General features: G+C 38.4%; 1 protein-coding gene across 1 annotated transcript in view; it reads left to right on the forward strand.

The window, feature by feature from the left end:
- The window catches only part of col22a1 (collagen, type XXII, alpha 1), a 70252-nt gene that overhangs the window by 26612 nt on the left and 26758 nt on the right, over positions 1-16882 (forward strand). Inside the window, exons 5-17 of the mRNA XM_047820142.1 lie at positions 621-732; positions 7190-7313; positions 7582-7857; positions 7942-8022; positions 10661-10780; positions 11053-11097; positions 11218-11280; positions 13047-13085; positions 14811-14864; positions 14944-14997; positions 15093-15146; positions 15872-15925; positions 16279-16323. Coding sequence (XP_047676098.1) covers positions 621-732; positions 7190-7313; positions 7582-7857; positions 7942-8022; positions 10661-10780; positions 11053-11097; positions 11218-11280; positions 13047-13085; positions 14811-14864; positions 14944-14997; positions 15093-15146; positions 15872-15925; positions 16279-16323 — 1121 coding nt within the window. The remainder of the gene's footprint in view (positions 1-620; positions 733-7189; positions 7314-7581; positions 7858-7941; positions 8023-10660; positions 10781-11052; positions 11098-11217; positions 11281-13046; positions 13086-14810; positions 14865-14943; positions 14998-15092; positions 15147-15871; positions 15926-16278; positions 16324-16882) is intronic.

Below are 16882 nucleotides of genomic sequence, written 5' to 3' on the forward strand. Positions count from 1 at the left end.
GAATCATTTTCATTAGTAGTGAATCATTTTCATGTGTGAATCATTTACAGTGAATCATTTTCATTAGGCGGGAAACATATTCATGTGTGAATCATTTACAGCGAATCATTTTAATTAGGAGTTGATCATTTTCATGTGTGAATCATTTACAGTGAATCATTTTCATTAGGTGTGAAACATATTCATGTGTGAATCATTTAAAAAAATCATTTTCATTAGGAGTGAATCATTTTAATGTGTGAATCATTTACAGTGAATCATTTTCATTAGGAGTGACTCATTTTAATGAGTGAATCATTTACAGTAAATCATTTTCATTAGGAGTGAATCATTTGAATAATTTACAGTGAAGTGCTTTAACATTTAAAGGATTAGCAGTGAATCATTTCCTTCTCCAGGAATAATTTTCTGCTTGAATCTTTAGCATGGAGTCATTTACAATGGATCATTTGATTTGACACTTTCGTATTTAAGTCATTTGCATTGAATAATGTTTAGTTATCAGACACTAATGAGACTCACATCGCCCTCTTGTGGCTGTACACTGAAACAACTGAGGCTTAAAAAGAAGCCCATCATATTACTGCAGTGTGCTGATGATGATCTGGTGCTGAATGCAGGCTTCGACCTGATGGAGTACTTTAATGTGAGAGATGTTCTGGGAGAAAAGTCTGAACCTGGTCACAGCTCCTACGTCAGACTGGGGACCATGCCGATAGTGCAGCAGACTGAGTGAGTAACACAATGATCCTGATCCAAATACACAATATACACACAACACAGTATACACAACACAATATACACAACACAGTATACACAACACAATATACACAACATGATACACACAACACGATACACACAACACAGTATACACAACACAATATACACAACACAGTATACACAACACAATACACACAACACAGTATACACAACACAATATACACAACATGATACACACAACACGATACACACAACACAGTATACACAACACAATATACACAACACAGTATACACAACACAATACACACAACACAGTATACACAACACAATATACACAACATGATACACACAACACGATACACACAACACAGTATACACAACACGATACACACAACACAGTATACACAACACAATATACACAACATGATACACACAACACGATACACACAACACAGTATACACAACACGATACACACTACACAGTATACACAACACAATACACACTACACAGTATACACAACACAATATACACAACATGATACACACAACACGATACACACAACACAGTATACACAACACAATACACACAACACAGTATACACAACACGATACACACTACACAGTATACACAACAAAGTATACACAACATGATACACACAACACGATACACACAACACAGTATACACAACATGATACACACAACACGATACACACAACACAGTATACACAACACATTATACACAACACAATATACACAACACGATACAGACAACACAGTATACACAACACAATACACACAACACAGTATACACAACACGATATACACAACACAATACACACAACACGATACACACAACACAGTAAACACAACACAGTATATACAACACGATACACACTACACAGTATACACAACACGATACACACAACACAGTATACACAACACAATACACACAACACAATACACACAACACGATACACACTACACAGTATACACAACATGATACACACAACACGATACACACAACACAGTATACACAACATGATACACACAACACGATACACACAACACAGTATACACAACACATTATACACAACACAATATACACAACACGATACACACTACACAATATACACAACATGATACACACAACACAATACACACAACACAGTATACACAACATGATACACACAACACGATACACACAACACAGTATACACAACACATTATACACAACACAATATACACAACACGATACACACTACACAATATACACAACTCGATACACACAACACAATACACACAACACGATACACACAACACAGTATACACAACTCGATACACACAACACAGTATACACAACACAATATACACAACACGATACAAACAACACAATATACACAACATGATACACACAACACAATATACACAACACGATACACACAACACAATATACACAACATGATACACACAACACAGTATACACAAGTCAATACACACAACAAAATCTACACAGCATGATACACACTACACAGTATACACAACACAGTATACACAACACAGTATACACAACATGATACACACAACACAATACACACTACACAATATACACAACACAATACACACAACACAGTATACACAACACGATACACACTACACAGTATACACAACACAATACACACAACACAGTATACACAACACGATACACACTACACAATATACACAACACAATACACACAACACAATACACACAACACAGTATATACAACACGATATACACAACACAGTATACACAACACAATACACACAACACGATACACACTACACAGTATACACAACACAATACACACAACACAATACACACAACACAATACACACTACACAGTATACACAACACGATACACACAACACAGTATACACAACACGATACACACAACACAGTATACACAACACGATACACACTACACAGTACACACAAGACAATACACACAACACAGTATACACAACACGATACACACTACACAGTATACACAACACGATACACACAACACAGTATACACAACACAGTATACACAACATGATACACACAACACGATACACACAACACAGTATACACAACATGATACACACAACACGATACACACAACACAGTATACACAACACATTATACACAACACAATATACACAACACGATACACACAACACAGTATACACAACACAATACACACAACACAGTATACACAACACGATACACACAACACAGTATACACAACACAGTATATACAACACGATACACACTACATAGTATACACAACACAATACACACAACACAATACACACAACACAATACACACAACACGATACACACAACACAGTATACACAACTCGATACACACAACACAGTATACACAACACAACATACACAACACGATACAAACAACACAATATACACAACATGATACACACAACACAATATACACAACACGATACACACAACACAGTATACACAACATGATACACACAACACGATACACACAACACAGTATACACAACACAATATACACAACACGATACACACTACACAATATACACAACATGATACACACAACACAATACACACAACATGATACACACAACACAATACACACAACACAGTATACACAACACATTATACACAACACAATATACACAACACGATACACACTACACAATATACACAACTCGATACACACAACACAATACACACAACACGATACACACAACACAGTATACACAACTCGATACATACAACACAGTATACACAACACAACATACAAAACACGATACAAACAACACAATATACACAACATGATACACACAACACAATATACACAACACGATACACACAACACAATATACACAACACGATACACACAACACAGTATACACAACACAATACACACAACACAGTATACACAACACGATACACACAACACAGTAAACACAACACAGTATATACAACACGATACACACTACACAGTATACACAACAAGATACACACAACACGATACACACAACACAGTATACACAACATGATACACACAACACAGTATACACAACATGATACACACAACACAGTATACACAACACATTATACACAACACAATATACACAACACGATACACACTACACAATATACACAACATGATACACACAACACAATACACACAACACAGTATACACAACATGATACACACAACACGATACACACAACACAGTATACACAACACATTATACACAACACAATATACACAACACGATACACACTACACAATATACACAACACGATACACACAACACAGTATACACAACTCGATACACACAACACAGTATACACAACACAATATACACAACACGATACAAACAACACAATATACACAACATGATACACACAACACAATATACACAACACGATACACACAACACAATATACACAACATGATACACACAACACAGTATACACAAGTCAATACACACAACAAAATCTACACAGCATGATACACACTACACAGTATACACAACACAGTATACACAACACAGTATACACAACACGATACACACAACACAATACACACTACACAATATACACAACACAATACACACAACACAGTATACACAACACGATACACACTACACAGTATACACAACACAATACACACAACACAGTATACACAACACAATACACACTACACAATATACACAACACAATACACACAACACAATACACACAACACAGTATACACAACACGATACACACTACACAGTATACACAACACAATACACACAACACAGTATACACAACACAATACACACTACACAATATACACAACACAATACACACAACACAATACACACAACACAGTACACACAACACAGTATACACACAACACAGTATACACAACACAGTATATACAACACGATACACACTACATAGTATACACAACATGATACACACAACACGATACACACAACACAGTATACACAACATGATACACACAACACGATACACACAACACAGTATACACAACACATTATACACAACACGATACACACAACACAATACACACAACACAATACACACAACACAGTATACACAACACGATACACACTACACAGTATACACAACATGATACACACAACACGATACACACAACACAGTATACACAACATGATACACACAACACGATACACACAACACAGTATACACAACACATTATACACAACACAATATACACAACACGATACACACTACACAATATACACAACATGATACACACAACACAATGCACACAACACAGTATACACAACATGATACACACAACACGATACACACAACACAGTATACACAACACATTATACACAACACAATATACACAACACGATACACACTACACAATATACACAACTCGATACACACAACACAATACACACAACACGATACACACAACACAGTATACACAACTCGATACACACAACACAGTATACACAACACAACATACACAACACGATACAAACAACACAATATACACAACATGATACACACAACACGATACACACAACGCATTATACACAACACAATATACACAACACGATACACACAACACAATATACACAACACGATACACACAACACATTATACACAACACGATACACACAACACAGTATACACAACACGATACACACAACACAACACAATATACACAACACGATACACACAACACAATATACACAACACGATACACACAACACATTATACACAACACGATACACACAACACATTATACACAACACGATACACACAACATATTATACACAACACAATATACACAACACGATACACACAACACAATATACACAACACGATACACACAACACAATATACACAACACATTATACACAGCATGATACACACTACACAGTATACACAACACAGTATACACAACACGATACACACAACACAGTATACACAACACAGTATACACAACACGATACACACTACACAATATACACAACACAGTATACACAACACGATACACACAACACAATACACACAACACAATATACACAACATGATACACACAACACAGTATACACAACACAGTATACACAACACAGTATACACAACATGATACACACTACACAGTATACACAACACAATATACACAACATGATACACACTACCCAATATACACAACACGATACACACAACACGATACACACAACACGATACACACAACACAGTATACACAACATGATACACACTACACAGTATACACAACATGATACACACTACACAGTATACACAACATGATACACACTACACAGTATACACAACACGATACACACAACACGATACACACAACACAGTATACACAACATGATACACACAACACGATACACACAACACGATACACACAACACAGTATACACAACATGATACACACTACACAGTATACACAACATGATACACACTACACAGTATACACAACACGATACACACAACACAATACACACAACACATTATACACAACACGATACACACTACACAGTATACACAACATGATACACACTACACAGTATACACAACATGATATACACTACACAGTATACACAACATGATACACACTACACAGTATACACAACACGATACACACAACACAATATACACAACACGATACACACAACACATTATACACAACACAATATACACAACACGATACACACAACACAATATACACTACACAATACACACAACACAGTATACACAACTCGATACACACAACACATTATACACAACACAATATACACAACACGATACACACAACACAATATACACAACACAATACACACAACACATTATACACAACACATTATACACAACACGATACACACAACACAATATACACTACATGATACAAAATAATGCACACAAAATAATACACACAGCATAATTCACACATGATACACAACCCGATACACACTACATGAAACACATAACACAATACACACACAAAGTTTCACACATGATACACACAACACGATACACACTACATGATACACACAACACAATACACACACGATGATGCACACATGATACACATAACATGATTCACCCAAATTAATACACACAACATGATACACATATGATACTGTATACAACACCCGATACACACTACATTATACACACAACACGATACACACATAATGACCAGCTTCTTAAAAAGCGAGCTTTAAACCATGAATTTCTTCAGGATGACCATCTCAGAATTTCAGCATGACCATCTCAGAATTTCAGCATGACCATCTCAGAATTTCAACATGACCATCTCAGAATTTCAACATGACCATCTCAGAATTTCAGCATGATCATCTCAGAATTTCAGCATGACCTCCTCCTGAAGAATTCATCTCTTTACCTCCTGTGTGTTACAGGAATGTGTTTCCACAAGGTCTTCCAGATGAATACGCCTTCGTCACCACGTTCAAATTCAGGAAGACGTCTAGGAGGGAGGACTGGTACCTGTGGCAGGTGTATGACAAGTACGGCATCCCTCAGGTCAGTAACGTGCACAGTGGAAGGAGAACGTACCGTAGGTGTGAATTAAATATCCTCTGACATGCACATTTTATTTGAACAGCTAACGAAGTTCTTGCGTGATGGACCACGTGTCCGTCATCGGTCTCCTGAATGATCAGCTTTTAAATCATTTAAACATTATTATTTAAGTTCCTGATGGTTTCAGAAGTGTGTGTTCCTGAGATTCCTGGATCCTGGGTATGTTTTAGTGGTACTTTTCTTATCCAGGAGTTTATCTTTCCTGCAGGTTTCTATCCGTCTGGATGGAGAGAATAAAGCGGTGGAGTACAACGCGGTGGGTCTGACCAAAGACGCGGTCCGAGCTGTGTTCCGAAGCCCTGATGTGGAAAACCTGTTCGACAGAAACTGGCACAAGATCGGCCTGGGCGTCTACGCCAAATCCGTCTCACTCTATCTGGACTGCAAACACATCCAGACGTTGCCGATCGAGGACCGTGAGGACATTGACATCCAGGGCAAAACCGTGATTGGCAAGAGACTCTATGACAGCGTCCCCATCGACGTGAGTCACTCACAAAAAACATGAATCATGATTCGTTTTGATTTAATCAGAAGCATCATTTATTTCCTGAATCTTCCTTTATAGTTCGACCTTCAGAGGATGGTAATCTACTGCGACTCTAAGCAGGCAGAGCAGGAGACATGCTGTGACCTACCTGGTGGTCCTGTGAGTGTCTCTCTAACACACAAACACATACACACACACACACACACACACACACACACACACACACACATAACAACCATCTGGATCAGCTTTCGAAGGATCAGCTTCTGAACAATTTGTTTCCTAAACAATGAGGATCAACTTCTAAATGATCAGCTTCCTAAAGGATCAGCTTCTAAACGATCAGCTTCCTAAACGATCAGCTTCTAAATGATCAGCTTCCTAAACGATCAGCTTCTAAATGATCAGCTTCTAAACGATCAGCTTCCTAAAAGATCAGCTTCTAAATGATCAGCTTCCTAAACGATCAGCTTCTAAATGATCAGCTTCTAAACGATCAGCTTCCTAAACGATCAGCTTCTAAATGATCAGCTTCCTAAACGATCAGCTTCTAAATGATCAGCTTCCTAAACGATCAGCTTCTAAACGATCAGCTCCTAAATGATCAGCTTCTAAACGATCAGCTTCCTAAATGATCAGCTTCTAAACGATCAGCTTCCTAAATGATCAGCTTCCTAAACGATCAGCTTCCTAAATGATCAGCTTCCTAAATGATCAGCTTCTAAACAATCAGCTTCTTAACAGATCAGCTTCTAAACGATCAGCTTCCTAAACAATCAGCTTCTAAACGATCAGCTTCTAAATGATCGGATTCTAAATGATCAGCTTCTAAATGATCAGCTTCCTAAAGGATCAGCTTCTAAACGATCAGCTTCTAAACGATCAGCTTCCTAAACGATCAGCTTCTAAACGATCAGCTCCTAAACGATCAGCTTCAAAATGATCAGCTTCCTAAACAATCAACTTCCTAAATGATCAGCTTCTAAACGATCAGCTTCTAAACAATCAGCTTCTTAACAGATAAGCTTCTAAACGATCAGCTTCCTAAATGATCAGCTTCTAAACGATCAGCTTCCTAAATGATCAGCTTCTAAACAATCAGCTTCTTAACAGATCAGCTTCTAAACGATCAGCTTCCTAAACAATCAGCTTCTAAACGATCAGCTTCTAAATGATCTGATTCTAAACGATCAGCTTCTAAACGATCAGTTTTTAAACGATCAGCTTCCTAAACGATCAGCTTCTAAATGATCAGCTTCCTAAACGATCAGCTTCTAAATGATCAGCTTCTAAACGATCAGCTTCCTAAACGATCAGCTTCTAAATGATCAGCTTCCTAAACGATCAGCTTCTAAATGATCAGCTTCTAAACGATCAGCTTCCTAAACGATCAGCTTCTAAATGATCAGCTTCCTAAACGATCAGCTTCTAAATGATCAGCTTCCTAAACGATCAGCTTCTAAACGATCAGCTTCCTAAACGATCAGCTTCAAAATGATCAGCTTCCTAAACAATCAACTTCCTAAATGATCAGCTTCTAAACGATCAGCTTCTAAACAATCAGCTTCTTAACAGATAAGCTTCTAAACGATCAGCTTCCTAAATGATCAGCTTCTAAACGATCAGCTTCCTAAATGATCAGCTTCCTAAACGATCAGCTTCCTAAATGATCAGCTTCTAAACAATCAGCTTCTTAACAGATCAGCTTCTAAACGATCAGCTTCCTAAACAATCAGTTTCTAAACGATCAGCTTCTAAATGATCGGATTCTAAACGATCAGCTTCTAAACGATCAGTTTCTAAACGATCAGCTTCCTAAATGATCAGCTTCCTAAATGATCAGCTTCTAAACAATCAGCTTCTTAACAGATCAGCTTCTAAACGATCAGCTTCCTAAACAATCAGTTTCTAAACGATCAGCTTCTAAATGATCGGATTCTAAACGATCAGCTTCTAAACGATCAGTTTCTAAACGATCAGCTTCTAAATGATCAGCTTCCTAAACAATCAGTTTCTAAACGATCAGCTTCCTAAATGATCAGCTTCCTAAACGATCAGCTTCCTAAATGATCAGCTTCCTAAACAATCAGCTTCCTAAATGATCAGCTTCCTAAACAATCAGCTTCCTAAATGATCAGCTTCCTAAACGATCAGCTTCTAAACAATCAGCTTCTTAACAGATCAGTTTCTAAACGATCAGCTTCTAAATGATCAGCTTCCTAAACAGTCAGCTTCTAAACAATCAGCTTCCTAAACAATCAGTTTCTAAAAGATCAGCTTCTTAACAGATCAGTTTCTAAACGAACAGCTTCCTAAATGATCAGCTTCTAAACGATCAGCTTCTTAACAGATCAGCTTCTAAACGATCAGCTTCCTAAACAATCAGCTTCTAAATGATCAGCTTCCTAAATGATCAGCTTCCTAAACAATCAGCTTCTAAATGATCAGCTTCCTAAATGATCAGCTTCCTAAACAATCAGTTTCTAAACGATCAGCTTCTAAACGATCAGCTTCCTAAATGATCAGCTTCTAAATGCCGAGCTTCCTAAATGGTCAGCTTCTTAATTTATTACATTTATCTACGTCTCACATTTCACACAATTCCTCCAAAATCCTCACAAATGGACTAAGTGGAATTGGACTTTCTCACGTTTTTAATGCCTTCACATTGTAACAACAAATCAGACATCTAATAATCAAATTAGTAATCAAATCTCTCTCTCTCTCTCTCTCTCTCTCTCTCTCTCTCTCTCTCTCTCTCTCTCTCTCTCTCAAACTCTTTCTCTCTCTCTCTCAGTGCCCTAAGCAGGTGGTCACTGAACCGACTCCGGTTTTAATCCCGACTCCGACTCCTACAAGTGGAGAGCAGAAGAGTGGAGAACACACTGTTAACTGTTCCTGCACTGCAGGGGAGCGGGTAAGACCCTAAAGCTTAGGGGTCAAAGGTCAAGAGTGTATTAGGAAAACCGGATCATGAACAAACGTACACATGAACACAAATGGATGAAAATGAACGCGAGCATACAGCTGTGATTTATTTACACTCAGCCGACTCGGACGACGTAAATATCTCACGTGTATGGTTGGATGCAATTTCTCATCTGCTTCTTTCCCTTTCACTGCTCTTCGCTGTCTCATTCTCTCTTTCTATCTCTCTCTCTCTCTCTCTTTTTTTCTCACTACCTACAGGGTGAGACAGGTCTGCCCGGTGCTCAAGGCCCTAAGGGTGAAAAGGTCATAAAGCAGTCACTTTAATTCAGCTGATATTTTAAAAGAGTTTGTGTGTCTTATCCTCTGCTTGTTCTTCCTCAGAACTTTCCCTTCACCTCTGTTCTCTAAACTCTACATCCACAGGGAGATCCAGGTCTTCATGGTTCTCCAGGACCTCATGGACCCAAAGGCCAGAAAGGAGACCCTGTAGGGAAAAAGTGATTTCTTACTGAATTCATGTGACCTCATTATGTTAGCAACAGAATAGCTATTAACTAACTAACTAGAACCAAAATGTACAAACTCTTTTATCCTCTTTTTCATATGATAATAAGAACCAAATGCTTAATAATATTAAAAATATTTAACAAATACTTTATTAAAGGTGCAGTCTGTAAAGTTTAAAGGTGCAGTCTGTAAAGATTGTAGTTCACAAAATTTTAAGGTGCAGTCTGTTAAAGATTAAAGTTTTAGTTTGTAATGTTTAAAGGTGCAGTCTGTAAAATATAAATGTACAGTCTGTGAATTTTAATGATGCAGTCTAAAATTTAAAGGCTCAATTTGTAAAGGTTACAGTTGCAGTCTGTCAAGTTTAAAATGCAGTCTAGAAAAATTTAAGGTGCAGTCTGTAAAGACTAAAGGTTTAGATTGTAAAGGTTAAAGATGCAGTCTGCAAGGATTAAAGGTGCAGTCTGTAAAGATAAAAGGTGCAGTCTGTAAAGATTAAAGAAGCAGTCTAAAATTTAAAGGTTCAGTTTTTAAAGGTTAAAGGTGCAGTCTGTAAAGTTTTAAGGTGCAATCTAAAAGTTTAAAGTTTCAGTTTGTAAAGGTTAAAGATGCAGTCTCCAAGGATTAAAGGTGCGTAAAGATGAAAGGTGCAGTCTCTAAAGATTAAAGATGCAGTCTGCAAGGATTAAATGTGCTGTCTAAAAGTTTAAAGGTGCAGTCTGTAAAGATTAAAGGTGCAGTTTGTAAAGATGAGAGGTGGTTTGTAAAGGTTAAAGGTGCAGTCTGTAAAGATTAAAGGTTCAGTCTAAAAAGTTTAAAGATGCAGTCTGTAAGGTTTAAAGGTGTAGTCTGTAAACTTTAAAGTTTCAGTTTTTAAAGGTTAAATGTGCAGTCTGTAAAGATTCAAGGTGCAGTTTGTAAAGATTAAATATGCAGTCTGCAAGGATTAAAGGTGCAGTCTGTAAAGATTATAGGTGCAGCCTGTAAAGATGAAAGGTGCCATTTGTAAAGGTTAAAGGTGCAGTCTGTAAAGTTTAAAGGTGCAGACTGTAAAGTTTCAAGGTGCAGTCTGTAAAGATTAAAGATTTAGTCTATAAAGTTTAAAGATGCAGTCTGTAAGGTTTAAAGGTGTAGTCTGTAAAGTTTAGAGGTGCAGTCTGTAAAGTTTAAAGGTGCAGTCAACAAAATATTAAGGTGGAGTCTGTAAAGTTTAAAAGTGCAGTAGCCATGGTGAAGGTGTCAATACCAGAGCTAACATGCAAACAGTGAATTCATGTTTATTAAAGAGAAAAGGATTAATGTCGAAGGAGCTCCAGGAAACCATTCATTATCCTCCTACGACCTGGTGTCCACATACATGTACATCACTGCATCTAAAATGCAAGGCCAAACCAAAGCTCGGGTCTTAGGAGGTTAAATACAGTAAAATTAAAAATAATTACATTTATTTATAAATTTATAAACAAGTTTTTTTTTGTTTTGTTTTGTCACATATTATATAAATATCTTTAGAGATAATTAGAAATTATTTGTAATAATAATAATAATAATAATAATAATAATAATAATAATAATAATAATAATAATAATAATAACGAGTGTTTAATGTTTAAAAAAATCCTTTTCCATCTGTGCTGCATCTCTCTCTCTCTCTCTCTCTCTCTCTCTCTCTCTCTCTCTCTCTCTCTCTCTCTCTCTCTCTCTGCCTGGAGAATAATCGATCATTGTTGATGGATTATTTACAGGGCAAGGCTCTCTCTGTTAAAGGTGATAGAGGCGAGAAGGTAAGATCATGGATTTACCAGAGAAACTCCTCAGTGTGAAATAAACACAGCATGGCATGCTAATGTCCCATGTCTTTACCCTGTGTGTGTGTGTGTGTGTGTGTGTGTGTGTGTGTGTGTGTGTGTGTGTGTGTGTGTGTGAGGATGTCTCCACAGGAATAAAACTTTCTGTAACTTCTGTAACTCCACCCTCACAAATGCAGGCTGCTCACACACACGTCCACTAGATATGTGGATATAAAGATGTTGGAGCTCCTGCAGTGTGAGGGTGGAGGAAACAGAACACTCATATAGGCATACTTTAGCTCTTGGAATTATGGGTATGCTGACCAATAGGGAGTTCAGCACACACACACACACACACACACACACACACACACACACACACACACACACACACACACACACACACACACACACACACACAGCAGAAAGAGCAGGGTGGGAGGAAAAAGCTCTGTCCCATAAATACACCCCAGAGCCATCCTGAGCTATTTCAGCTGAGTGAGAAACAGCTGAGTCGCAGAAAAGAAAAAAAAGAAAAGATCAGCAGAATTTTCTTTTGTTAAAACCTGAGAAACGATTTAGTTAATCTTCTACAGAACAGAACAAAGTAAAGCAAAGCTCTGCAGAACCACAACCAGAAAGGAACAGAACTAAAGGAACGACAATACAAATAAACGAACACAACAAAGACATTATGAGTGATCATCTTGTACATGACGTGTGTTTTTGGGTGTTGAGCGTGTTGTGTGTGTGTTTTGAGTGTGTTTGTGTGTTGTGTCTGTTGTGCATGTTGAGTCTGTTGTGTATGTGGAGCGTGTTATGTTTGTGTGTTTGTGTGTTGTTCTTCTGAGGAGTTTGCTGGTTAAACTGCATGAAGCCACAAACGCACGTGTGTTTGCGGTGCTCTACATGTTCTTTAAAGGAACGCTCCATCATGACAATGACAGCTAAAGCGGCTAAACCATGTGACAGAAGCTAATTAACGTCCAGCAGTTAGCATGGCTTTACTTTAGAGGGGGTCAGGATCAGAGTCATTACTGTGCTGGAGAGTTCCTTTAACACTGTCTGCAACGTTTTCATCCACCGTCCACCTTCAATGTGTTCACAACTGAGACGTTTGGTGTGTTTGTTGTCTTCTAACAAGACTTGTCTTCATATTAATTGTCACACACATACACACACACGCACACTTACACACACACACACACACACACACACACACACACACACACACACACACACACACACACACGCACACTTACACACACACGCGCACAAAACACTTACTGTATTTACTCCACAGCTCTGTACTGTTCTGGATTCCGATTGGTCAGAACACTTCATCGTCCTGATAGGTTATCGTTGCTATAGTAACGGCACATTCACAGTGACGTGTACAGCTGATGCTCTACTTTAATTTTTTTTTTTAGTACGATGTCGTTTTGTAAACAAATAAACATTGTGTTTGTAAGTAAACTGCTTTGGAATAAGAGGAACGTAAAGCTACAGGACGTGGTGGAAAATAATAACCGTTACCGTGGCAACGGCAACTTTTGCTTCGGCTTGTCGAATTGTTTTGCCGAAATATAACGACCCAGAGGAACGAGACTTCACACACATTCGTCTGTATCTTCAAAACGTTTGAGGAGACTCGAATCCTCCGTGACCTGAGGAACGTTTTCAGGAAACTCTCAGATGATGTTCTCATTTTGTCCACAGGGGGACAGCGGAGAGCAGGGACATCCTGGGGTCCCGGGTAACAAGGGAGAGAAGGTAAGAAACACCTCCAGCCTTGATTACAGAGTGTTTGAGTGTTGTGGAGCTCCTTCAGTGATGGTATTGATCTCTGTAGGGAGCTGAGGGACTCCATGGACTCGCTGGGAAACCAGGAGACAAAGGAGAACAGGTCGGGACAACACTGTGTGTGTGTGTGTGTGTGTGTGTGTGTGTACTGAAGGTACATCTTAATCCTATTCATGATGTCATGGTTATGTGTTACAGGGTGTAGGGGGTTCTCCTGGAGCTCCCGGGTTACCTGGACAGCTCGGACCACAGGTGAGACACCACAAAGCGATAAGTAGTGGAATATTCCGGAAGGAGCCGGAAGGTGACGGATCCGTGACCTCTAACAGCAGCTCTCACATTAGTGCAGCTGCGACCTACAGCTAGCTTTATGTTAATAAGTTGTCGTTTCTATAGCAACAGCACACACTCTTCATAAACAGGTTTTTAAAAAAAAGCACCAAGATGAAGGTGAAGTTTTTTTTTTCTTCAGATGGAGGCGAAGGTGGATGTAAGAGAAAAGAAAACGTGACATTTTCACAAACTAGACATAACAAACATAGCATGTTTATCACAGTGACAAATAAATCAACACAAATCTCTCAGTTCTTACAATTCTTATTGAAAAGGAAGGAACAACCAAATAAGAAGTTCTAACAATGTGTAGGTGCCCTCTGGTGGTCTGGAGGTGGGTGAGGAGGTGTGTCTAAAAGGAGAGGGTTGTCAGAGTGAAAACTGTATCACTGGCAGGTGGAAAAATCTAGGGTTAGGTTTCCAAGTAGAACCTTTGTAGGATGTGAGGAACCCTCCGGGGGAAGGATAGCGCCACCTGCAGGAGATACGCTGAGCAGTCAGAGTTAGGGTTAGGTTTGATGAGGAACATGTAGCGCAGGCTGGGAATCGCTGATCTCTATGTTTCATGTTTAAATTTCTTTCTTTCTTTCATTCTTCCTTCCTTCCTTCCTTCCTTCCTTCCTTCCTTCCTTCCTTCCTAATAGGGTATCCCAGGTGATGTGGGACACCCCGGACAGCCTGGACCCAAAGGTGTTTCTGTAAGTTCTCTTACTCTGAGTTATTATCCTCTAATCCCTGACTCCATGTTTGATGCTTCGATGCTACACTACGATGCTAATGACCATTTTTTACCATTCTGTGGTAGAAAAAAGCTAACATGACATTTATACCTGACGTGCGTGTGTGTGTGTGTGTGTGTGTGTGTGTGTGCGTGTGTGTGAAGAGGTTTACAGCTGTATTAGTGAACTAGCAATGGTTTATTCTCAGGACAGATTTGTCTTTTAATTGAAAAGACATATGCCTTTCTCATGAGAATTAAACTCTCTCTCTCTCTCTCTCTCTCTCTCTCTCTCTCTCTCTCTCTCTCTCTCTCTCTCTCTCTCTCTCTCAGGGTGATCCGGGTAAAAAAGGAGAAAAGGGAACATCAGGAGAAAGGGTAGGATCTGATTACCCTGCATATTTGTGTGATATGTGTGTTCCTGTGTGTACACACTGATAGCTCCAACAGATTTTGCTGTACTGATGAAATCTCCAGGTTTCCTGTTAGTCGTACGAGTGAGACGTGGGCACTCGACTGCTTACAGATCCCTCATCTTTCCTCTCACAGCGATGAGCCTGTTACTGTGCACGTCACATCACACGCTGCGGTTTAGTGTATTTATCACTTCAAGCTGAGACACTGAATGCGTGTTGTCCTGCACATTTATGCTGCATCCACACTCGCTGTTTATGTTATTATCCGTTGTGCACACGATCCTACAGGGAGGATTTTGTAAAAATACATTTTTATTTATCATATATATATATATATATATATATATATATATATATATATATATATATATTACAAGTGAGGTGATAAAAAGGTGCTTGGCCCCCTTAACCGCTGTCAATCACTTCTTCTTCGTCTTCTTTTCGATATTTATTTATTTAATTAATTTTTGTAATGTCATTTCCCCCCCTTTTTTAGCTTGACTTGCTTAAATTTTATATAC

Source organism: Tachysurus fulvidraco, chromosome 10, assembly GCF_022655615.1.
Source record: "Tachysurus fulvidraco isolate hzauxx_2018 chromosome 10, HZAU_PFXX_2.0, whole genome shotgun sequence".
Classification (NCBI taxonomy): domain Eukaryota; kingdom Metazoa; phylum Chordata; class Actinopteri; order Siluriformes; family Bagridae; genus Tachysurus; species Tachysurus fulvidraco.